General features: G+C 38.7%; 1 protein-coding gene across 2 annotated transcripts; it reads left to right on the plus strand.

Annotated features, from left to right (window-relative positions):
- Positions 1-7,300: 7,300 nt before the first annotated feature.
- On the plus strand, positions 7,301-25,374 carry TBC1D7 (TBC1 domain family member 7). Of its 2 annotated transcripts, XM_057424330.1 has the most exons (8): positions 7,301-7,653; positions 8,115-8,236; positions 8,882-8,962; positions 12,423-12,610; positions 14,832-14,969; positions 16,614-16,759; positions 24,153-24,282; positions 25,101-25,374. In XM_057424330.1, the coding sequence occupies exons 2-8, from the start codon at positions 8,125-8,127 to the stop codon at positions 25,185-25,187; spliced, it is 882 nt and encodes a 293-aa protein (XP_057280313.1). In that variant the 5' UTR covers positions 7,301-7,653; positions 8,115-8,124; the 3' UTR covers positions 25,188-25,374. The 2 variants fall into 2 exon arrangements, with proteins under 2 accessions (XP_057280313.1, XP_057280312.1); XM_057424329.1 differs by lacking the exons at positions 7,301-7,653; positions 8,115-8,236 and having other exon boundaries at positions 8,804-8,962; positions 12,423-12,508.
- The last annotated feature ends 917 nt before the right edge of the window (positions 25,375-26,291 follow it).

A 26,291-nucleotide genomic window follows, 5' to 3' on the forward strand; every position in this document is an offset into this window, starting at 1 on the left:
TCATGCAGAGCAAGTCCGTGACAGCCAGATATGAAATCTGAAATCCTGCTACTTTAATTTCTAGTTCCCTTTATAGGTCTTAAAGCTAATATAATTCTCATTCATTATAATTAATATAGTCATATGTAATTAATGTCTAATATGCTGCTGCAGTTTGTGAATGTTAAATTAGCCAGTGCTGTCTGCACAGTCTAAGTTCAAATTCTTCAGTTGAGAAAAGCACTATCAACACCAAAGCCAATACTGAAAGCTTTACCCTAAGTGCATTCATTCTGAGTAATTCCATTTATGGAGGGGGAGGTGAGAGGCACTGCACTCTTCATGCATTGATTTGAAAAACAAGCTGAGAAAATTAGCACCAGATCTACGTGCTGGCCAGAAAATCACTAATCAGCCCGAAGAAGTCCGAATCAGCACAAAACTGCAGTTCTGTTGTATGTTTCAAGTTCACACTGCTCAGCTTGGCAAGGGTTTCTGGCCCCAAACCCTTCAGAGAACACTGCTTCCAGGTCTTACCAGCAAGTTGTCAATGGTAATGGCTGCAAACCATTACGTGAAAAAGTAAATGATAATCATCCTAGTGTAAATCGGGAACTTACAAGGTAAATTGTTCTATGATTTTCACAGCTTTCCATTATTCTGTACATCAGCTTCCAGAAAGCAGGACATTGACAGTACCTTTAACAGCTATAGGAATGAAAAGTCTGACAGAAAATCAGGAGAGAGGTGGAGACTACTTTGTCCTATCACAAAATAAACATCACTTTGCCATTCCAGCTTAACAGCTTGTCTTCATCTATTAAAACAAGCCTCCAAGCCATGACTGATATAATTTAGAGTCATTAATTAGTTGCTGCTCAGTCCTTTAAATCAATCTGCTAGCAAAGCCCCCTGAGCTTCACCAAGATCAAAAGCCTGCTCATGTACAAGGCTCCCCTCCCTTTTGGTAGGCAGTCTTTCTGAAAGGACGCGATTAAGGGACAAATTATTCTTTGGAGGTACAAGTGCTGTGTCTGCTGTGTTGCTTTGGTTGGATCTGATCCTTTCACCCTTACCTTACTGGTCCAAGTGAAGCCATTGGGCTCTTGTCTTTGAGCCTAGGGAGCAGGTCAGAGCTATGAACTCATTTCCATTGCCAAATGTACAAGCAGCTAGCTGGGTTCCGTTCTCGGGACAGGTCCTGGTTGAGGAGAGTGGCAACGGCAAGCAAAGCCTGACTGGCTTCTGCAGTCCTGGTTGTTGAAAAGATGCCCTGAAACCCTGTCTCAGCTAGGCTTGCTTTAGAGGATGTCTGGTTCAAATATGCCCTGAATACTTGGTTCAAGTGAGAGAGAATATTGGTTCAAATACCCCCTGAAGGGACTGAAACAAACTGTCTCCATCCTGGGTCACAAGACTCAAGCAGAGTAAAAATACTGCATGTACTCCTGCACTGTGCAGTTTGCCCAGGCCATAAAGTTTTGGGGATACTTGGTTGAGCAAGGAACACGGAATGTAACTACCATATCCAGCTTGTGGCCTTGAATTAGCTTCTGGGCACCTTTGTGGCTCTGATACAAGGAGAAATATCGTAAAGACTGAAATCCCTTCCTAATTCCTACTTGCTCTCTCATTGTGTGGCAGACACCTTCATATTGTTACAATTATTGCTCCATCTCTAACCGCATATAGTGATCGTAATAACTATACCTCATCCACATACCAAGTTTCTTGTTTAGGATTCTCGAGGTGTATAATTGAATTTTCACACTGCCCTTAATCTGTCTGATCTTTGTCTTGTCACCCCACTGTCACTTCTCAGTTGAAGAGTAACAAATCTGAGGTAAGATTATTTCAGGCTATTTATTAATTACTGTGTAGTGCCCCAAATGTGCCATGCTTACTGGCAGCACAAAGCATGTTTCTGGTGCTATTTAAAAACTTGCAAACCTTTTTCAGACAAAACCATCAATCTTACCCTTAACATAGGCATTATTCAGGTTGGTAGAAGAGTAGTTAGGGCAGGCACAGCTGATTGATACCTGAGGTTAAGCAACAAATTGAAGTTATGACAAGAATCCGTAAGACATTATCCTTAAAAATCACTAACATAATCTTTAAACAAATCCTATTCCCTTTATGTTTGCAGTGAGCAACTGCAATGTTATTTTCTTTGTAATTGTCTTGCAGTTTCTGTATATATCTGCAGACAAAAGCATGTCACCTCTGAAGCACTCTCATTCTCTAGCAGGATAAAGAAACAAAGTAGGACACATCTGAACTCAGCCTTCCAGGTTCAGCCGCTCCTAATGTTGTTTTCAGCTCCATAAGCCTTTTCCTTGCTGTCATTTGGGGATGTGTATTCATGATTACAGAGACAGTGTTTGGTCTGCTTGGAGACACACCTGCCTGTTGTGCTGCCATGCTAAAATGAAAGGCTGAATTCCCTTTTGCTGACAAACAGTTTTATGATATTTTTATTACCCCAGAGCACTAATTTTTTTTTTTTCCCCATCTCATTTCAACAAGGGATTAAGTTGTGAACATTTATAGCTACATCTGCATTCTTGTCTCAGGTAAAGTATAAAAAGCAGAGTGATGCTGTTTTGGGCAGGAAATGGAGGCAAGCTTTTCTAGATCTGCTGATGTTCATAATGAGAAAGTTATGTGAATGTGTAAGTAAACTGTCCTTTCCATTAACTCAGATCTTCTCATCATCCACCATTATTCATGCTTCTGAAGAAACAGGAGATGGTATCTTAGAAAAGCTGAAGTGACCAAACTTGCAACTCCTTTCCTGAACATAAATCATTTCCTATAGCAACAGGAGCAAGGGATGGTGCATTAGCAGGCCAAAAGTAGATACTGCTTTTGAGAGGCTGTGAAGATATTTTGTCTCTTAAACAAAAAAGTGAATCTTTGGTCAGTTCAGTGCAAATGAAACCCACCTGAAAATGCAGTTTATTTTTTGTATGTTACGTCTATTATAATTCCATGCAAATACAGACTTTCATACTGTGTAAAATCGCCATTTTGTTGCTTTGCATTTTCAACTTCTTTTGATATTCACACAAGGTGCGCTTCTGATAATCAACTGTAATTCCACTGATAAATCAGTCATACAGGAAGAGAGCGATGCCTAAAGACTTTCCAAGAGCTGTAATATTCAGTAGCACATCACTCCCATGATATTATTCCAGCTTTAATAGCAAAAGCATTGCTTTTCAAGAAGAATCAAATCACAGAGACAATGCAGTTCATATTTTGCAACAAAAAAGCATTAACAATGCCTGTTTGGCTTTCTTCTCATGTGTCTTTTATGTCAGTGAGTAATTCACTTGTGCAATGTAAACACATCACTGCAAAGTGCAAACACAGTAATACTCAAAAGTTACAGATAAAAACGAGAGATGCAGTATGCTAGCAGGGTACTAATCAGGTTGGCTCTGTATCTCAGATAACCCCAAGCCAATTCCAAACCTGTTTCCCTTTTATTCTTTATGTGTTTTACCTTTTCTGATGTTATGTGCAGTTTAAAAAATTCAGTGATTAGGTTATCAGAGTTTGGACAGATGCCTAGGAAGGTATTACTGATTAACACTGTATTAATCAATAAATTTTACTATAAACACAGTCCTCTACTTTGTTGGTTGACACTTGCAGCTATTCATGATGAAATCCTGCTTTCTTTTACAGTGCCAAAAAAGAGATTCCATCAATAGGCATGAAGATAGTTTATGTCCATAGACAAAGGAAAATAAGGTCATTATTTGGCTTATGAAAATGTAAACCCACTTAAATGAAGTACTTGGGTAATGACTCACCTGTGCGCTTTACACCACCATTTTACAGCATATAGAGTCATTTAGCTCATTTCAGTGCAGGTGGATGTAAAGAGGCAATAAATGAAATAAGGCTGATAAAGAAGTCCACCTCTGTGCATGGCTGTCTTTCTAAAAAAAGGGGTCTAGCCATCTTTGTTTCACTGTGTCACCACATAACAATCATGGCAGTCATTAGCTCAAATGATGCTTTTAATTTCCTTTACATTTTGAAAAGTCTCATTTTTTAAATTTTCCACTAACCTAAATATAATGCTGGTAGTCATTTACAACTGACTTTGGATGGGATCCCACTACAACCTATTATCTATATGGTGGGATCTGTTTACAGGTAGCATTAAGAAAATCTGTGTGTATGATTAACGTGATTAAGAATCTTCCTATATGTGGGGTTTAGAAAATTTATGAGGGGGCCACATACGTTTTATTGTTTTTCAGGGCAGCTATTGTTTTTATGCTGTATTTTTATGCAGCTAAATCTTTGAGACCCTAATTTTGATTAGGAACTTTTAGCAATGCCATGATTGGTAACATTAATATAGTGCAAACCCATAGCATAATGTCTGATGGCTCAACTGCTTCAAATATTTTTTTTCAATCTGCTGTCCCATGAATTAGTGCTAAAATAAACTGTGCTAACTTCAGCCTTTTTTAAAGCACCACTGTAGCTGTGTAATAAATCTTGAGAAGGCCAAAATTAATAATTAAAAATTACAGAGATTTGATTGAATTTCAGTAGCCGTTTTCTGAACCTTGTGATACCGCTGAGCTCCCAACACCACCAAACAGATCTTACCCACAGACAAGTGCCATCTATCGATACAAAAGGTGTATTTGAGTTCAAGAAGCCAAAAATGACAAAAAATGGCCCCAGCCTGCCACCTGCTGCTGTACAGAATTACTTCAAGAAACGTTATTTGCTGGGCTTTGCACTGACTCAACAAAACCCACTCCTGTGTGAACCGGATTTAACAAAAGCCTGCCCCTTCTACAAGTGTGCTTTGGCATTTCAAAAGCGTCGGGCAAGATTAAAATAATGGGAATGTTCTGTGCATTTGAAAATATAGCACTTAAACCTAAGATGCTGTCTTGGAGGGCTCTAGTACTTTGAAGTCCTGGTGTTGCTAAGTCAGATGCCTGATGGGGTTTGTGCAAGTTTCTGCTCCTGCAAGGGGACTGTGTGATGAAAACTCAGCTTGTATTAAAAGCAGCTGCCTGGTGCCTGCAATTGTATGGTTAAAGGCTAGCTAGATCTCACACATCTGAATAAAACCACCACCAACAACTAAAAAGCCCCAAGCCAGCCCAAACCCCATCTGCATATGAACCCACACTATTACTTTGACATCCCATGGTTCAGGCAGCACAGGCTGATTTTTGAATGTTGGCTTCGAACAGTGAGATTTAGGTCACTTACTGGTTTTGAGGGGTGGCAGTTTTAGTACCGAGTACTTTGCTTACACACATCAGTGTAAATTTTGGGTTTGGAAAATGCATTTAGCTTCCTAGAGATTGTTCTAAGTAAAATGTCACAGTGGATGGGCCAAAATGCTAAGCATACCAATTATAGTAAATAATATGGTACAGGCTATACAATTCTTCGCTATTCTTTGTGGCCTCAGTGTTAAGGGAAGGAATTATTCTCTTATTGACAAGCATTATTGGTGGGTCTTGTGCAGCACTGCACTTTCTGGATCACTTCTCTATATAATTCCATACCGGGAACAGCTTGTTCTGTCAAAATGCCCGAGTCTCTGGTGTCACCTTGAGACAGGGGTGTCACAGAATAACAGCGTGGTTTGGGTTGGAAGGGACCTTAAAGCTCATCCAGTTCCAACACCCTGCCATGGGCAGGGACGCCTTCCACTAGACCAGGTTGCTCAAACATAGATTTTACCACTGCCAGGGATGGGGCAGCCACAGCTTCCCTGGGTGACCTGTGCCAGGGCCTCACCACCCTCATAGTGAGGAATTTCTTCCTGGTATCTAAATCTCCCCTCTTCCAGCTTGAAGCCATTTAGAGGCTTTAAGAGGCCATTGAAGTGGGTATGGCAGCCCTCAGGGCACCCGCAGCTGCCCCGTGAAAGGCGTGGAGGGGCGAGGAAAAGAATCCCCCACCTCCGCTAGGCAGGTACCCTACCGTCAGGGGGTGCATCAGGACAACAGGGCGCCCACTCACCCCTTTCCCCGCGGCGCCATGGCCGCCGGGGCAGGACGCAGCGTGCGCATGCGCCCAGCCCGCCCCGGGCTCCGCCCCTGTGGCCGCGCGCTGTTGCTGTGGGAGCTGTGGGGTGGGGGTGCGGCGGTACCGGCCGTGGCCGTTCCCGTTCCCGTTCCCGTCCCTCAGGGCTGCGCGGTGGCGTTAGCTCCCCGGCGGTGGCGGTGACGGTGACCGGGTGCTGCAGCCCCAAAGGCCGCGGCGGGGGCGAGGCCGCTGGTCGGGCCGGGCCGGGGTAAGCGAGGGCCGCCGCTGCCGCCGCCCCTCTCCGGCCGGCCGTGCCAGCGGTGCTGCTCGGCCTGCAGGTGTGCGGCCAGAGCATAGCTTGGTCTGTGCAAGGTAGGGCCTTCTCTGAACGGGCAGAAGCGTATTTCTATTTCATTGTTGTTAAAATCACTTAGCGTGAAGTTTAATAATACGATGAAAAGTGTTCTTGAGGCAGAGAACGCATTAATCTTTAAAGACAGTTAACTGTAATCTGTTGTACAGAACATTTCCAATGAGCTGGCGAGGGATTTATTTCCCCGTTTTTCCAGTTTGTTTATGATACATACAGAGACGGGAGCACTGTTTTTTACCTAGCGTGAAATACATATCCTGAATTTGGAGGGAGGGAAGAAGGAAATGGTAAATAAAATGTACTGCTGGTGTAGTCATAGTTTAAAGTTATTAAAATAGCATTCCTTTTTTTTCCAGATCATGTTGTTACTTTTCAAATGATACATACTATTTCTGCTTTGTGGTTACTGTCAGCTTTCTACAGGTTGTAGAGGCTAATTCTAAATATATTAAATTCAGGTTTAAAACATTTCAGATAGTTGTCTGTAGCATCAGAAGTCTGGTTTAGACGAGGCTGCAGTATATGTAATAATCACTGTGACCACTGGACCCTTAAATGCACAATACACGAACATTACCATTGTTTTCTATGAAGATAGTGCACAACTGGGCTGTGTTGCCAATCTTATTTCTTCTGTTTTCGAGATGGTATATTATGCATCTCAGCAGTAATTCAGTATTTGGACTCATTTTGAAACACAAGTAGGCCATGGATATACAAATTTAAATATGTGCAAAATTGTGGCTTTTGCTTATATCTGCAAATTCTCTGCTCCTGATGTGTGCTTTGATTTAGCAAGGGAAAGAATTTAAGGAGAAAAGCTTTTCAATGCATCGTTCACCCATTGCTCCTCACTCAAACCAAGTTATTTTTCTCCAGATTTGTTGCTGTCACAGGGCATAAAAGTTAAGATTTTTTTTTTTCTTTAATCTTTTGAGTTACAAGCCAGAACTTCCCTATATTTGCAAGCCTGCAGAGGAGAGTATTGATATTTAGAAGGTGGACCTGAATTATCAATTACATTTGTTATGAAACACAGAGTACTTACAGTTTGCCATTGTTTCCAGTGTAGGATGAGACATTTATTTCTTTTTTGTACTGGAATAACAACACAGTCAAGACTGTGGTTGTTACAGCACCTGATGACAACATGAACATTTAATTCAAATCTGCAACTTAAGAACAAACTTACATACCTAAGCTTATTCTTTCCTGTCATCCCTGTGCTGCTGTGGGAAACATCAGCTTGTCGTTGCTTCTGGTTACCTTGTTTGGTGAGTGTGAAAGCTGGCTAACAGTTGTACTTGTTTAGGGCTTCTGTAGCCAAAATTGTGTCATACTCTTAGCTGTATTTTTTCATATTGCTTGTGAAATACGATCTCACAAAAAAGACTCTCTCTCCAGTTTTTGTTGGTTTGGTTTTTGTTTTTTTTTTTTTTAACTTTTTTAAAAAGCAGTATTATTTATTGCAGGAATAAAAGGTTTTTAAAAATCCCTGTGTTTCATGTGGAAATTGTATATCTTTAGACTTTTTTTTAGATTCAGTTATTTTAGTGATTGTTTATGTTAACATACAATGACAAAATTCTCCGAAGAATTTCATGTTCTGTAGTGCTTATTAATACAATAGAGACAGAGGCAGTCAGCTTTTATCAGTGTGCAAAAGTACTTGACCTTAACACAATAGGAGTGTATTCTTGTAAGTCTTAAGGGGGAATTACTGTTTCTCTAGAAGGAAACAAATCATGGCTGATGACTCTCAGAGAAACTTTCGCTCAGTGTATTATGAAAAAGTGGGGTTTCGTGGAGTTGAAGAAAAGAAGTCACTGGAAATTCTATTAAAAGATGACCGGCTGGGCAAGTTGATTTCACTGTTTCCTCTATTTGCTTTGGGGATTTGGTGATGGGGAGGGAAGAACAGGAAATGTTTAGCTGCTGTGCTTAGTACTAAAATGGTTTTTTTTAAACTATTAAAGATTTGTGTCTCCCTGTTTTTTTTTCCTCCTCTCATTCTGTGCCCAAGAAACTAAAAGTTTTTTAATAAAAGTAGTTTTAATCTGAGAATGTATTGTCTCATGCTGTTAACTCCATCTAACCTCAAAACAATGAAGACTTCATTATTATTGTTGGTCCCTGAGGAGTGCCACATCTCTAACAGAATAGAAAGTTAAATGTTCTTTTAACGAAGCCCTTAATTGTTTTAAAATAGCAACATGATCTACAAAATGTCCATAAAAATGGTAGTTTGTTCCTAGTGAACCTTAGGGTAGTCTTATTGTAAATCAAGCCAATGCTTATATTTTTCAAGATTGTTGCAGTTTATAGGACACATTCTGTTCTCACTTGAAGTAGTGAAAGTGTTTGCTGATAATATATGAGGAAAGTGGGGATTTCCATCTGCGGCAAAGGATTTGTCATGCTTAGGTAGGTCAGAGACTCAAACTGATTTATAAATGACATTTAAATTTAACTATTTTTTTTTTCCTCTTTATATCTCTACAGATATTGAGAAGCTTTGCACATTTAGTCAAAGGTTTCCTCTCCCATCCATGTATCGCATACTGGTATGGAAGGTGCTTTTAGGTATGAAGTATAACGTCTGTGATACTCTGTAGAAATGAGCATATAGGAAAGTATATTTTTTTTCCTTTGGAGAATTAATGATACAGATAATTCTATCCTACCGTACCTACTGATACATAGTTACTCTATCTTGTGTCTCCCTAGGATGTCTAGTGGCAGATATAAAACAATATTCCATGTGTGGTTTCTGAGAACTTTTGCTGAAGTGTACCTAGGAGAGTGTATTTCTGTATTTTAACTTTGTAACACCATCTCAGCTAATTTATAAGATGGATTTGAAAGGTGGATTATAGTAAGTTGCTGATACCTGATAAGATACTCAGATCTGTTCCTAAAATAACAGACAAGGAGTTGAAGTAAAGGTGTGATTGAATTCAGAAAAACTGGGCAAGGTATGGAATGGATGTTTATTGTAAAGAGAAACTTTGTGTTCTGGAAAATCTTCTGGGTTTGAGTCTGGCTTTAAATCGTACTTGAAATTGAAGACGCTGCGAGGCAAGAGATTAAATTACGGTATCCCTCGGAAAGCATAGAAAAGCCCATAAATAGATTCTGTTATCCTTTAAGTGCATTAGTTAGATGACCAACTCAAAAGTACTAATGACTTTGCAGTAACTGGTCAAGAGTGTTGGGTTTATGAGATGTGAGGTTGTGTTGCTTGGAGACAGGAGGGGTATCTAGAGACTTTCCCTAAGAGTTTGCTGCATTTAGAGAAACACTGTCAGATGGAGTGTGAAGGAACAGCATCCGACTGAATTTCTCAAAGAGAAATGTAATTTACAGTACCGTTGGTGGTGAAGTGTTGTGCCACTTTTGAAAAGCTTGAGTGTGGCTCCCATGTCTTGTATTATTACCAGGGCTGTGCTGGCAGGAAGGGTGCTGATTATGCAAAATGTTGTTTCATCAGGGGGAGACCAGCAGCATCAGTTTGCAGATTGGCTTGGAAGCTGCTGTCTTTTGCTGTCTGTGAACTGTTTTACTTCTTTGTCCTTTGGCTTTCCAGAATATGCGATACAGCTCCCATATATATCTCCTATAACAAGATTTTGGCATGTGAGTCAAAGTTGGAAAGACTGGTGATTTCATAATACTTTCAAATAAATACTTTCTGTCTCTGTTTTAGGTCTCCCTGTTCCACTACAGTGACTGGAGTTTCAAATAATGCATTAGAAAATGTTAGCCGAGTTGTAAACAATCTTTTTCTCCCTTTTGTTTTTTCCCCTCCAGTTTAAAAATTGTAGCTTCATATTCCTGATTATTTGAATTTTTAAGTCTTTTGGGGAGAGATAGTAAATGAACAGTGTGCAGAAGGTGCAAGATCTAATTATAAAACTTGGAAGTTCTTGGCATTGATTGTTGAACTAACTGTAACGGAGGCTTGATAAAAGCCTCTGCCATTAGAGTACTAATTCCAGGGTGAAAAAGATTCTTGTACTCTAGGCACTAGTTAAGTAGTATGCATCCTTTAAAATATTAGTAGTAGGTAATATAGTGTAGGAAGCTTGTACAAGTGACTCAGTAGAAGATCCTTCAGCCAAAATTATAATAGTGTAATACAGTCTCTTAGCAAAATTGTAGCAGAGTCAGTGGTCTTTGACTGTTTTAGATAGGGTGATTTCTGATTTGTATGGTACCTTACCTTCTGAGTTAACTGTATGAAAAATTGTATTGATTTTTTAAAAGAATTTTGTATTTTAAACCCAGGGTGATTTGTTTCAAATACGCATATGGTGAACAGAAGTACCAAGACTTCTCTTACAATGGATCTCAGTGTTAACACTTGTTAGAAAAGCTTATATTCAGAAGGGAAGTACAAAATATCTCTCCCTAGATGACTAGAACAACAGCCCAGTCCATTTCTGGTGGGAGGCATTACATCTCCGCTAAATAATGTTAATAGTTTAACAAAAGGAATTCTATTCTGTGAGCAAAATTATCTCACAAAACAAAGCTTGGTGCTGTCCCAGTATACACGGTATGTCAGTGATGTCTCTGTTAACTTCCTGTTTAGTATGACTCGTGGTGTTTTCTAGACATCTCTGAATTGTTTAAGCCTATTGTCTGTCTGCCTAAGGTAGTTTTCTGTATTTGAGGAAAGCAGTTGGTGGTGTGTACATACAAAGTTATGATGTTGACTCTGTTTTTGCATAACATGAAAAATGTCTTGTTTTGTTCCAGCTTTTGAAATGCAGACAGGTTTACAGTTGGAAAATAAAGATGATTTTCTGTCAGATGTGCGTATTACTAAAACTCAGCCATTTCCTGGTTTAACACTTGGCAGAAATACTTTTTTCTTTCAATGAGAAATAAAGGCAGCAGGTGGCCTGTTTCAGAACTGATTTTTGAAGAGTACTTTGTTCTCATGGCTTTCTAAAACAGGAAAAATTCTGCTCCACTGGAAGTGGCATTTTTTTCTTTGGTGTATGTAAGATCTTATTTCTGTTGAAACCTATGACAGTTTTGTTTGAACATAAGCGCATAGCAAGATTGAGTTTTGAGCAAGGAGAAGGATCAAGTGAAATGTTGAGCATCTCTTGTGGAAGTCATAGTTTAATTTTTTTCTGCCTCTCTACTTGGATACTTCCCCTCAACAGCCTTTTTTTTTTATCCTCCTAGGAAACTAGAAAAATATTGGTGTTGTGCTAAGAAAGTATGGAATGTTACCTTGCAAAGTATTTGCATGATATTCTTAAGTTTTAATCTGTAATTGATTCAACCTGTGTGATTGACTTTGCTTCTAAATCTTGTTTTAGAGAGGATTCATCTCCAATACAGTGAGTATAGGATTTTCTGGTGAGATCTAACAGTAAATTGGATAATACTGGAATGTACAGTGTCTTTGCGTGCATGTGTATATTCTCTGGTCATCCCAGACAAAGTGTTGAATTTGAGAATATGCACAGCTAATGTATATAAAAATCATTCTGTGCTGAGTTTGTTTTCAAAATAAATACATAAAAATATATCTGGATATATTATATTACTGTATTAAAAACTACAGGTGGCTATAAACAGGTAAGATTTACAATTTAAAGATACAGGTTGTTGGAGGAGGAGACTAAGCCAGTCAAATTATTTTTTTATCTATCCCAACAATGACATTTCTTACCAGAGCATTGCTGTGGTATGCAAAAGAGTTAGTGTTCTGAAAACCTTGTAGAAGAGCTTGAGAAGCAGTAATCTATGCGTAGATTTTGCTTATACTCAGTTAACATATAAAATTTGTTTTTATAAATATAATGCTAAAGTGCATTGTTTGTTCATTGACTTCCAGTTTGGTAGAATTTTCTCCCTGTATTCTTTGACCAAGTTTATAAACAAACTGCAGTGCCAGGTCCTACAGTTCTGTAGGCTCAATTTGTAATAGAAATTGAATTTAGGCAGATCTCTTGAAAAGGGAGTTTGTGCTCAGCTTTTTGTCTTTACAGTTGCTTATCTTTTTTCCTGTTTTGCTTTTTAGGAATTATTCCTCCTCACCATGAGTCTCATGCTTTGGTGATGAAGTACCGGAAGGAGCAGTACTGGGATATACATCATGCTCTCCGTGTCATTCGTTTTATTAATGATTCTACCCCACAGGTAGATGTTTTCCTCCGCATACATCAACTGGAATCAGGAAAACTGCCTCGAAACTTGGCTTTTCCATTGGTCAGTTGTCATTTTAACAGTCTTTTAAATATAGTATTATTTAACTTCAAACTATAAACCTGTGAAAAACCGAACTGCAAGTAGCCCCACAAATGCATGTAGATAGGCAAAGTAAGGTGAATGGAAACCAGAGAAGTACTAGTATGAAATTACAAGGGATTCTTGGGGATTTTAGTTGAAGTGCTATTCTCTTTTTCTTCCCCTGTGTACTTACTTTAAATTTTATGCCTTAAAATCTCTTTTGTGTATTTTGCCTGTTAGGTTTTTAAGCCTTTTGTATTCCTTGCACCGTACAGTTTCTTTATAGTACTGAAATGAAAATGACGGTCTTACTAGAGCTCATAGATTCTTCAATGTCCTGGAACAAGGATAATTCAGAGCCAGTACAAGCAGCAATTTATTGCAGATTACATTGTATATTTAAATCATTTGGTTTTAAATCTAGACTTTAATTTACTGACCTCCTTTTTCTGTTAGGGTGAACTTATCCAGGTTTCTGTGAGGTCATGTGTTGTGTAGTTTAGAGAATACTCACATAAGGGTAAACAAATCTATGGTTTGATGATAAGTCTGTAGTGTGGTGATGAAAGCAATGTGTGGATCTTGTGTATAAGCCTGTATGAAAGAGCAGGTGATGAAAGGAGCCATGGTGGGACTTTCTGAAGTGAATTTTATCCTGTATTTAATGTTAATTTAACCATGGCCCAACTTACTTTGTTATTTCTGACACATGTAAAATCTGACACATGGTTTTAAAGTTGAAAAAAAAAAAAAAAGTTAAACGAACTCAACATGGAAAATTCAGTAAGGCTTTGGAGGATTATATACAGCTTTCTCTTTTTAGAGGAGGGAGAGTGTTTTCTTGCCTTTAGCATTACCTGGGAATGTGGCCATCCTGCCATACAGGTTTCCTATAGAGAAATTTCCTTGATTTTGGTATGTGTCCTAGTGGGCTGAAATTCATCCCTTCTGAAGCAGCACTACTTTTTGGTCACGTGTCAGTGCATCCTAGAGCACTAGCTGCTCTCAGTCCTGTTATGGGGTTTCATGGAAATGGTGTTCAGCAAATTAGACCTATAACTTATTTTTGTTTTGCTGCAGAAAGCATTTGTTCTCTATATGACAGCCTCTTTTCAGTGCAGTAACTGTCCTCTTAAACTTACAAGAGGTCACTGTTAGATGGTAATGCAGATGTTTTATTGTGGAGGCAGGTGGAGTATAAAGGTGGTGTTGAATTGGTCTCAACATTTTAAACGTTTGAGTAAGAAATCACAGAAGTCTGCTAAGTATGTTGTGTAAGAAGCGAGTTTAAGTAGGGGTATGTGTGTATTGCATCAGTCCATGTAGCAGAGGCATATCCCAGAAGTATTTGGACTATCCACTCATTTTGCACAAGTTATAATCTGTGCAAAAGCCTGTGTTACTGTAGTTTACTGCTACTGGAGGTTACAGTAGATCAGACTCTGGATACCTGTCTGGCTTGTTGCCCTGCCTCTCAATGTGGTCAGTACTGCCTGTATAAAGACGACTGTAAGAAACAGGGCAAATTTAAGAGATTTGCCTTGTGCACCTTCCCAGTTTAGCTACTTCCTGACCTAGCTGTTGGCATGAGGTCTTGCTGGTTTAGAGCCAGTTCACCTCCATCTACCCTATGTGCAGTCATACCAGTAACTGTGTTCTAGACATGCTGATACTTCTGTTAGGAAAGCGTATTCTCAGGAGAAAAGAAGATGGTGTGCCCATCACATGCTTCTGGTCATGTATTGTGGGGAATAAGATGCTCATCACCTAGAAAAGATACTTGTCTTCAGGAAGATGTTTATCTCAAACCAAATGATTTTCTGTAATTTGAAGGTAGGTTTACAGCTCATGGCTGCATTATTTTTTTAACAGTAACTGTAACAACCGTGAGAGAAGTGTTTGAGGGGCCTGTTTGGCCCCTAGCAAGGAACAGGATGGAGGATTTTGCTGCTGTGCAGTATAAAAATATTGGGTATAGAAGCAGGAGTATTGCTACCTTGTTAGGATGTAGTATTATCTCATTTGAGAGCTTTGAATCAAAGTTGTTCCAAACTCCTGTTGTATGTTCTCGTTTTAAAAGCAAGGCAAGTCTTGACTTGTACTGTATTAATAGGTATCTGTTACCATAATGCAAAGAAAAGGAATATAAAAATAATTTAAATCAGATATGTAGTTCACTTTTTTTGGCTTTGTTTTCCAGGAACCTGAAGATGAAGTGTTTCTTGCTATTGCTAAAGCAATGGAGGAAATGGTGGAGGATCCTATAGAATGCTATTGGCTTGTCAGTTGCTTTGTGAATCAGCTAAACAGCAAGCACAAAGATTCATTACAACAACTGGTAAGGAAGAAAAAAACGCCTTCTGTTTTTTTGGTTGTGTTTTGTTTGTTTGTTTGTTTTTCCAAGGAGAGCCAGTCATGGAAAGCATTAACATGTGGAGACAGCTGGAGCAGCAGAGATGACACCTTTGATTTCTCTTCACCACCTGTTTTGAGAAAATGGGAGTGCTTTTTGTATTGTGATTGTGCTGTCCTGTAGGACACTGTCTAACATAACATTAGAAATTGTTTTTATTTGCTACATCAATTACATCTTATTTTACTTTTAGGTTAGCTAAAGCTTACTTTGTATGTAGTTGAATTGTATTTCTCACAAATTGGTCACTTAAGAATTTTCTTTATTTTAAGCAATTAAAAATATCACAAAGTTAGGAACAGCTTGTCTGCTACTTTTTAGGCTGCATCTCTGGCATCCATCTGATAATTATTGGATGATAGACAAAGCACAATTGTTCTGTTTTTAAATGGAGCAGGGTACAAGATCTTCAGAAAATCAGTGTGTTACAAATTAAATTATAATGAAAAGTAGAATAGAGTTCTTCTGGCACTGATCATTTAAATGCTCTCATTTCTTAGTGGTTTGTAAAATTATAATTTCGTTGTAAAGAAAAATGCATACTTACATGCATACTTATTTTGTAATTCTTCAAATTGTCTTAACAAATAAAAAACTTGAGGTAACGCCGATTACTGACATAATAGTAGCCATGCATTAGCAATTGCTGAATGAAAATTAGTTGGAGAAAATTATGCATGTCCTTTGTTTGTTACTCTTTGGAACAAAGAAATACTTTTTAAACCCACTTCCTGTTGCTGGAGGTGATATATTCAGCTGTACCCATTTCTATAATTCTTTTCAAAGGACAGAAGAGCATTTTTAAAGTATGTGCTTTTGGTACAAAGCAAGAGTGAATTGCCTCCCTCCCTAAGTTTTTGTTCTAACACAAACATTGTACCAAGATGTTGGATTTTAGAATATGGACAAAGGAAGCGTTTTCTGCCTTTGACAGGTGAAGTCATTAGCTGTCTACCTAATTATGGCAGAAAGCATAAAGGTACTTCCGAATTTATGAAAATGTGTATTAGATTAGCATTTAAACAAAATGAGTTATTCATATTTTTATGTGGAGAATTGTCCACATGTTTATACTTCTGAATAGTTTTGGTTTTTAAACAAGAAATTAATGTCCAGGTTTTAATATGTTGCACAGGGATTTGCTTCCAGAATTGATTTTCTGGGGTTTGCTGCATTGTGTGAAGATTTTTTTTGATGTGTGCTAAGATGATTATGTTTGAGGTGAATGAAACTCAGTGTTACTTGTGAAGATGGCAGTAATTAGTGCACGTTTGATCTCTGCATTGCCTTAAGGTCTCAAACACCTCATTGCGTTAGGGAACGCTGAATATGGTCAGCAATTTGAGGAACATATGGTTGGTTGTTTAGTTAAGAAGTACTTAATTAGCTACTTGCAAAAGTCATGTATTTTGGCACATCATTTGTGTAGTTAAAACAACGCGAGTTCATTATTTCAGTACATTATTTTATGAGATTGAATTTTTAAGACATTTTGTATCTGTCAGTGTGTGTTAACTGTGGAGCATACTCTGATGTGAGTTACCTAAAATTTTCCAATTCTTTTCACAGCCAAAAATTCTGGAGCAGTATTTGAACATTGAAGATAACCGACTGCTGATGCATCTAAAAGCATGTGCTGCCGTGAGCAAACTCCCTTACGATCTTTGGTTTAAAAAGTGTTTTGCAGGCTGTTTACCTGAGTGCAGTTTACAGAGGCAAGTGATCTTTTTTTTTTCTTTCTGTTTGTAATTATATAGTAGTACAAGTTTTTGTAATCGCTAGCAGGCAAAGAGTTTTTCTTAATTTATTTGTAAGATTATGGAGTTTACTGTTGACTTGGAAATTATGAAATTGGATTTGATTCCACTTGTTATTGATGCAAGATAATCTCTGTGTGATCATTTCTGGCACTGAAATTAAAAAAGAATGGAGTTAAATATAGAGGCTGATTCCATTAGGCACTTAATGACTCCTGAGATTTAAAACTACAAATCCCCTTTTAGTGACAGCTGAATGGTAGTTGGTTTTCAGGCTTTTTAACCAAAATCCTTGCTTAGGGAGTGGTTATGATACTGTATTATCATTAGATTAAAAAGATTTTGGAAATATGTACTGGTATTGGCTGGTAAAGAGTTATATTTCTTCATAGTAGCTGGTATGGGGCAATATTTTGGATTTGTGCTGAAAACAGTGTTGATAACACACGGAAATGTTTTAGTTGTTGCTGAGCAGCGCTTACACAGAGCCGAGGCCTTTTCTGCTCCTTACACCACCCCACCATCGAGCAGGCTGGGGGTTCACAATAAGTTAGGAGGGGACACAGCCTGGACAGCTGCCCCAGCTGTCCCAAAGGATATTCCGTACTGGATGGCATCATGCTCAGCATTAAAACTGGGGCAGAGGTTGTTGGGTGGGCTGCCACTTAGCAACTTAATTGGGCATTTAAAAGAGGAAAACTCTTGTGCATGGATCTTCACGGAAGGGCTTTTGAAATGAAGCTTGTATTATTTCTGTAGTTTTGCTGCATGAGGACTCTTAGAAAGAAGAAAATTCAAGCTACACGTAGAAAAGTATGTCCTTTCTGCATTAACAAGAGTTGCTAGTAGCTGAGCAGTAGGTGGCACAAAGAAAACAATGGTTTCATTTTCAGCTGCCTGAAAACTTTGAGCAGCAACAAGGTTCAAGTGAAGTTTTACTCCAGGACTTCAGTGGCTGGTATAGGAGCTTAGTGTGGAAACAGCAACCTCTGTAAAATGCTCTTCAGGAAGTGCTTTATGGTGTTTCAATAAAAATGTTCTATTTGCCCGTATGAAAATAAGGGATTTTAGGAACAAGCTATGTCATTAGAAATCATGCTCTCTAGTCTTGTCGTACCATGGTCTTTGAGGTTCTGTTTTGGCAAGGAATGTGTCTCAGAGGGAAAAAAAAATTGAATGAAAACTGGAGGATTTGGGAGTAGACCTTTAGGTGTTCTGCTGTTTGCAGCATGGTAATTTTTACATGGTAAGTGCTTTTCATCAACCACCTGTAATGCTGCAAATTAGGCACCTCTATGTAGTGTTTGCGTGTGATGTGGTGGGTAAAAGCATCTACTGCTCTTATGGTTACAGAATTATGTAAGCATGCATGAAAGGTTTGTTACTTCCTTAAAAGCAGTTGGACGTGTATGGTTTGCCTGTATCTTGATTTCACATTTGCATTTATAGGTTACTTTCAGTGGGTAATGATTGACCTTGTTTCATTATGCTTTCTTTGTATGAAACTTATTGCCTTAACATTTAAATGACTGTCAGGAGAAGTGACTGTTCTACCTGGGACTTCCCAGCCTTTTCAGGCCTTTTCTTCTGTAGGCTTCTGTGATCTGAAATAGCCTTTGCACACTACTGCATAAGGAACCTCTTTACATGTCTTCTAGTAGCTAGTTTTCTTTAGAGTTTATGTGATTCAATTTTACTACTAGGTCTCAGAGCTGAGAACTTGAACTGGAAGAGGAATTTGCATCAGTTTTGCTCTTGGATGATTTGGGATTTTTTTAAAAATTTCTGCTGAAAATGTAACATTTTATGGAGCTGTGTCATCTTAGTAGTGTAAAAGAAAAAATGTGGATGAATTTTGATTTCATATTTCATCTTGTTAGAATCTTTTAGTTTCAAACTTCTATCATTTTGAATCGGTTAATTTTTACAAAATAGTTTGTATAGCTAGTGTGCTGTTCAGCATTGTTATATACTGTTTTACCTTACTGAAGTAGAATATGTTGATGACCAGAATTTTTTTTAATACATTCTTTTTCCTCGTGGAAAAGGTCAAAATACTGTCTTTTTGTATCACTCTGGAGTAAACCCAAATTTCAGTGTTAGTGCTTCTAATGGCGCAGCAATTCCTTTTCCCAACAGTTCTTGTGGGAACATGATAAAGGTGCACTTTTTATTGCCAGTTTAGGTTTCTGCATTATTCAGTTGTAATCATAACAGCCTCATTTGCTAAGGAAATAACGTACTTTGTGGGTAACATGTGACAGATGAACTTAATTAATGCTTGGATTGCTTCAGTTTGGATTAGAATCTAGAAGCCCAAATGCTTATCTGAAATGTATCCAAATGCCAGTGTTGGAACTGCTGAGAATTAAAAACAGGTCTCCAGTTCTCTGGGTTTTACTTACTTTTTGTCAAGTGAGAGATGATCAGAGCTCAGTCTTATGTGATTTAATTTAACTTATGATTTAGCACTGTATTTCTTAGAGATGTTGCTTGCTTTTTATAAATTGTATGCATCTCTGCCAGGCAGCTGAATCTAAATTTCATGGTTTTCTCTTTTTCTCTAAGGTGTATAAGATTTGTATATGCTATGCAGAAATTTATCCAATACTGGTGATATGAGGTTGCATAATACCAGCTTTACTCCTGACAGACATTGTCATTCAGTGTAAATACTGGTTTATAGCACACGTATAGCATAGGTAAAATTTATGTACCAGTTTAATTTAAATGGACTTGGAAAATTTATATAGGCAGGTTTAATGTAGAAACTTTTCCTTTGATCTTAGCCAGTGTCCTTGCTAGCCCCTTTGTTTGCATTTGAAATATTATGCAACACACTTCGTAACAAGCATTTACCAATGGTAAAAGAGAGGTAAAAGAAAGGAGCAAAGTGGGCATTTTGAAGGCACTGTATCTTCAGAGCTCTGCCTCCCACCTGGAAGATAGGCAGGATGCTTCCTGGGACATGAACTAGCCTGTAGCACAGGCAATAAAGGCTTACTTTTTGCTGAAACAGGGAGAGAACTGGATCACACCTTTTGTTTTTCTACCCACCATTGCTGTATTTACTCATTTTATGCAACAGTATATCTAGTCATCTGTTCAGTAAGCTCCATGTGTGGAGAGCTTTCCAGTGGTGCTGTGTAGGCCCTTAGCTGGAGAGCCCTGCTGTTAAAGCTTATTGTCCCTTCTGTGGCTTCTGCTCTACGGGCAAAATGGCGCTTTGTTTGCCAGTTTATTCCAGCAGTCACCCCAGGTGATCCAGCTGCATCAGTAATAGTGTGGCTTTGCAGATAAAATAGTGGTAAGCCAGGCATTTCTTATGGCCTCATTGTCAATCGAGTATCCTCCCCCTGACTGACACTGTTTGCATTCTGCACTGAAGACTTGGCATTAGCAGGACCGTAATAGCTGGTGGGGTGGTGTTAGGTTATTAGCCTCTGGTAACTTGTTTGTGGCAAAGTATTTGGTAGTTCTCTTGAAATGTCTTGACTGCCTTTCAGACTGGCACTACATCATGTGTTAATGCATGTTTTCTAGAGTTTGACATCTGTCATCTCCGTGTGCTGCATAAATTGCATCTAGTCATGAAAATGCAAGTAATTTGTTAGTAGAAACAACAGAAATATGAAGAATGCCTTAGATTTACTATAGAGTGGGAGGACATAAGAATATTCATGTGGACTAGTATAGAGAAACTTAGGTTGATTTGCCTTTAAGTAACTCAGTTGCCTCGCACCTCTGGTAAGGACACCAGGAAGTGCAGGCAGAGGTTTAAACAGGTTCTCTTTGAATGTCTCTGGGTGACTGGAGGACTAAAACCAGGGAATAAGGTTGAGAGTGTTTACCCTGCAGCCTAGGGGCTGTATGAGAGGTGTGATATGTGACATGTGAGGTTAATGACAGTATCTATGAAAAAGAGTGAGCAGCAGTGATGTGATGCTTTTTGCATACTGCTTGACAGTCATGGTTGAGGAGCCTCAGGAACTGTGTTGAGGGTAAGTTGTATCTTGTCTAGAGAAAAAAATCAGTGAAAAGTAAATGGGTTCATTTGCATAATCCTTGGCATGCTCTTTACCTTCGTAGCTTCTTGTCTTTATTTTTCCTTGCGGTTGTTACTGTTTTACTGTTCAAGAAATACTAGAGTGCTCCTGTGGTTAATTGAATACTTTTGTCTTTCACAGAGAATGATAGTCACAAAAACTATAATGAATTTATTGTGTGCTTTCTTTTTCATCATTCCTGAGTAGGGCTATAGGCACAGTTGCAGGACATTTCTGTTCTAGTTACCCCATCTCCAGGAGTATCAAAAAAAATGAGTAAAAAGTTGCAATCTCTGTCAGGAAACTTTGTCTTAAGTGCTTGGTGTTAACTTAAAAAGTGAAAGCAGAATACATAGGTTATCATCTCTAGAGACACAATGTGTAAAGGCTACTGTATTAGAATAGAATTAGCAAAATACATGTTTCCTTGGAACTGCTGTGGGTTATTTCTACTCTAATTAAACCCTTTGCTGACAGTTTATGTTGTCATCCCTGGCTCTTTTGGGATAGCAAGGTGTTGAGTGCTGCTCTGTTTATCACAATGTCACAGTCATTCCCCTGTTGCTGTTGCTGGTGGAGTAACAATAGCTGGAAATGTTAAAGTGAAAAATACTGCAGCAGACACAGCTGGTTAGTGCTGACATCTCATCCACTTTTCTGTGCACCTTCTTCCAAAACTTGGTAGACACTGATGATTTAGATACTATCTGTTTTGCCAGTGTTAAAACATTTGTTCTGGAATCAGACTAAATGGTGCAGGAGAGCGTGAAATGTAACCTCCTGTAATATAATTATGGAGACTCAAGTCAGAAGACTTGGAAGCAAAATAATGAAAGAAGGCTGGGTGTTTTGTATTAGGATTAGTAAATTTGGTTTTGAATTAGCCTGAACTTCAATATGAATGTTAAAATTTTTTTGCTGTTTTTGAGGTCTGCTGCTCTCAGTACTGTCATTCAAAACTTATAGTTCTGATGGCTGCAAAATGCTTGGGGAGCTGCTCTTGGATTGTAAACAGATACATTTGTGAAGGAAAATGCATTAGAAGTAAACAGGGTTGACCTGTCCAGTTTTCTCATAGCCTTGCTTAAAGCTTCTAGACCTGACTTCAACACCAGTGGGATATTTACAGTGAACACTTGGCCTGGATGCTTGAATCACAAAGGAAGCAGTAAGATTTTAAACTGAATTATTAATTGTTCCTGCCTATATTGGAATTCTTTTATTTTTTTTTTTAATCACAGTGAGACAGGGAATTAAGACTGAATTGTAAAGGGGAAAGAAATAGGCAGTACCTTTTTACCCATCTGTCTCTGTATGGCTTTTGTTTGTTTCCTTTCTTTTATTTTTTAAGAGTAGTCTTGAGGATTTGACATACTTCTTTCCTCATTTCTTCACTGTAAGTTAAATTCTGGTCTTTTTTTTTTTTTTTTTTAAGAATGAAGAGGTGGTGAATACAGTGTCAAAAGAATTGTATGAATAGAAGGTTAAGAAACTGACCGAGAATTGACTTGAGTTACAGTGTGAAAAATAAGCGTTGTGTAACAGCAGCAAGCATTTGGCATTAGGAGTTACAAATGCTTTTCACAAAAAATCACAGAGAGGTTGGGGTTGGCAGGGACCTCTGGATGTCATCTGGTTCTTCCAGCCCCTCTGCTCAAGCAGGAAGTTGCCCTGGGCAGCCCGTGCCAGTGCTTGGTCACTGTCACAGTGAAAAAGTGTTTCCTGATGTTCAGAGAGAACCTCTTGTGTTTCAGTTTGTCCTTCTGGTCCTGTCACCGGGCACCACTAAGGAGAGCCTGGCTCCATCTTTTTTGCACTCTCCCTTCGTGTATTTATACACATTGATGAGTTCCCCCTGAGCCTTCTCTCCTTCCGGCTGAACAGCCCCAGCTCTCTCAGCCTTTCCTAACAGGAGAAATATTTCAGTCCCTTAATGAACCCAGGACAATGAGTTCCCCCTGAGCCTTCTCTCCTTCCAGCTGATCAGCCCCAGCTCTCTCAGCCTTTCCTAACAGGAGAAATATTTCAGTCCCTTAATCATTTTAATGGCTCCTTGTTGGAGTCTCACTTCTTAACTCATTTAAAGGTGTGACACCCACTCTTTAGTTCAGCTGTCAGAGTTCATGTTATGCCTGCATTGTGTTCTCCTGGCATTCAGGGCTGAAGGGCAAGTTCTGAGAGAAAAGGTCATATAAAAGCTGACCTGTCTTTGGAAGAAGCACACCCATAGATCCAAGTTTATGGGTTGGCTGCAAAAGATGTTTTCCAGTTAATGTTACTGTATTCAGAGATTGTGGAGGATAGTATGTGATCTTTGTCCTCCATGGTTTTATTTGGAAGGAGAAATACTGTTAACAAGTGCCCAGGGGGAGCAAGAACAGTAATCCTCAGAAAGTCTTTCTGACACAGCTCTTAAAATTCAAGAACTAAAAATAAAGCAAACTCATAAAAGCTGCCATCTGACAGATGGTTTCACACTGGTTTTGGATAATCTTTCATCCCGAGTCTGTTGAGTTGGGACTGAGATAGAGCTGCTGGATGAAGGATGATTTCAGATTGTTGCAGGCTGTTTTGGTAGTGAGGATCCTTTTTAATATTCATCGAAGTTCTGTTGCTAAAGTACCTGCAGCCTTTGGAGGCCTGCCCTTTAGCTTTTGTTAAAATTGTGAGATCCAGGGACAGTTTCCTGCAAGTGGTAGGAATGCTTAGGTAATTCTGAGAGTCTGTGCACACAGTGGGATGGATTGAAAGACTTAATAGTTGTTCTTCCTGTCTAATTTCAACATCACGGCTTGTATCCTGCTGATGCATCCTGTTTGCTTCTCATACAGCAGTGACCTGGAATACTTAGATTCTTGAGATGTAGTTGCTAAGTATTACATCTTTCTGAATTCTCAGCTACTTAGCTGTCTGAAGAGTGTCTTTATTAGGCATGGTAATAAAGCTTGTTTTCTTTTTGCACTAGGAAAAATTCACACCTATACCATATGCTGTAGAATTGTTGTCACAGTTCAGGCTATTAAAACAAGATTTGCTTTCTGTATTTGAGCTTGTAAACAGTCCCATTTCTAAACAAGACCACACCATATCAGTATGTTATTATGTGCTGTCACTCTGCTCTCTACAGATGCAGGAGTTGATAAAATGTCTTTTGTTTACCTTGACTGGAATAATTCAATACATTACTGTTATTCAGAGAAAAAGTCTGGAAAAATGGGATTATGCGAAGACTGTTCTAGCAGATAAAAAAGCAGATAAGCACTACATAATGTTTGGTTATTCCTTTTCATTTTTCTTTTTTGTAGAGTTTGGGACAAAGTTATAAGTGGGTCCTGCAAGATTCTTGTTTTCGTTGCTGTGGAGATATTACTAACCTTTAAAATGAAGATAATAGCACTGAATACTGCAGAAAAGATCACGCAGTTTTTGGAAAATGTAAGTACTCTGTTGTGCTTCGCATTACCTTTTATGGTTTATAAACATGTCTTTCATCCTTAGTCATTTGCATGTTTAAAACGTACCATAGAATACTATCCCTTACTTACTGAGAATAATACAGTAGTACCAAGGTGAAGAGAGAATGCGCAGGCATGAGAACAGTAGTTTTTTTCTGTCCAGAGGTAAGGCTTTCATAGAGTGAAGGCTTTGGCAATGTCATCCATGTTTGTACAGATTCGGCAGTATTCCTTGTGATACTGAAGGGCTTTTCTGTGAAAGTAAGTGCAGGTGAGGTTAGGTTAATGTTTCTGGAAGCTCCTTAGAGGGTTGGTTTCTGTCACTTTCTTTGCTCCTTGTCTGAATGTGAATCTATAGAGTCAGGGTATGTTTTCTGTTGATGTAAGGATGGGGTCATTAACATGACCCCGAACTTTCCTGCTGAGAATAGTAGTGAGCATCACAGCAGGGCTATAGGATCCCAGTGTAACCTAGGTTAGTTAGGTTAGACGTGTTTGTGGTCATGGATGGTCAGTACGAATTCTGTGTGATGTCAGGTTAGAAATGTCTGAAGTGTGAGATGCCTGGTGGTCACCTTACCCTTTTGTAAATAGAGGGTTTTTGTTTAAAAGCTGGAAGCAATATGATGCATGAAGGACTGAGGGATGGTGGGATGGTAGGGTGGGGAGATGGGATTCTAGTTTAGTTTTCTTTTTTATAATGAGAGAAAACCTGAACTGGAAATTAAAACCTGTATTTTAAATCAAATAGTCCATATGAAGTACTCTGACAAGGCATTTTGTCCTGATCTTTTGTAGATTCCTCAAGATAACACTGATGCTATTGTCAGCAAAGCTGTTGATCTGTGGCGCACACACTGTGGGACTCCAGCACACTCAGTCTGAGAACTTTCTTTGCTTATGACAGCTTGGGGAAAAAAAGGGACATTTGAAAAGACATTTCACCACTCTTCCCCTATCCTAGTGTGATGTTCTTCATTACCTCTTTTATGTAAAGATGCTACTAAGGCAGCTAATAGCATGGTGATCAATATGTAAATATTTTTCAATAAATACAGATGGCATAAAGATACCTAGTGGCAGTGTGATCATGTCCAGAGTGTTTCCTGGCCAGCCAGCTACAGTGCTCTGATTGCACAGTGTGCGCACTGCCTTTTGGGGAAGTAAATGTGACTCTTGAAGCAAGGTAGATAGACTTGTAATTTAAAAATGTTTTTGTATGCCAGTTTATACTTGATATAACTAGTTAGTACTTGGAGGTGTTATAAGGTGAATTTATTAAATGTTAGTGTGCTGGAGCTCATTGGTGAATACTAGAAATGTAACTGTACTCTATTAGTACTGTAAAATTTCAGGTAAATGTTCAAGAAGAGGCATCACAAGTTTGAGGTAGAGGGCATCACAGTGATCCAGGGTGGCATGCATTTCTGAAGTGACTTAAAATATTTTCTTTTTGTTTGTCAGCCAGCTTTCTCTGGCTGTACCTCCTCCTTTGTTCTTCAGGTAAGGTGCTGTAGAATAGTGGATCTGTTTTGTCCCAAAATGTAGCTTTGGGCAGGTATGGAGAAAATCAGTGGGACGAGTCAATATAGTTCTGAATTACAGTCCAGTATTAAACAATGCCTCTCTTGAATGCTTAGCTCAAGGTTGTAATTTGATTCTTGTTTGGTTTAGATTTCAAAATAAATTTAACACACAAATGGAATTCATTATGTCAGTAAAAGTAGTGTGATTAGCCATAGGTAGTGATTTGCTGGAGAACTGATCTTTTTCTTGTAAAAGTGTAAAATCCTATTTCTACATCTTGCGTAGACCAGGGAATTGTATATAAAAATGTGTTGCTTAGCTGTTACTTGTCTCAAATTGATGCTTAGTATGCCATGTGCCAAGTATGCTCATGGCACTTGAAAGAGTGTGTTTAGCTTGCAGTCAGTGTCGTGCAGACTTGAAATGCTTTAGAAAGTTAACTTTAATTTTAAAGTAGGTCAG

This window comes from Pezoporus wallicus, unplaced genomic scaffold, assembly GCF_028554395.1.
Source record: "Pezoporus wallicus isolate ANWC-B61680 ecotype Strahan unplaced genomic scaffold, APGP_CSIRO_Pwel_v1 contig_5485, whole genome shotgun sequence".
Classification (NCBI taxonomy): Eukaryota; Metazoa; Chordata; class Aves; order Psittaciformes; family Psittacidae; genus Pezoporus; species Pezoporus wallicus.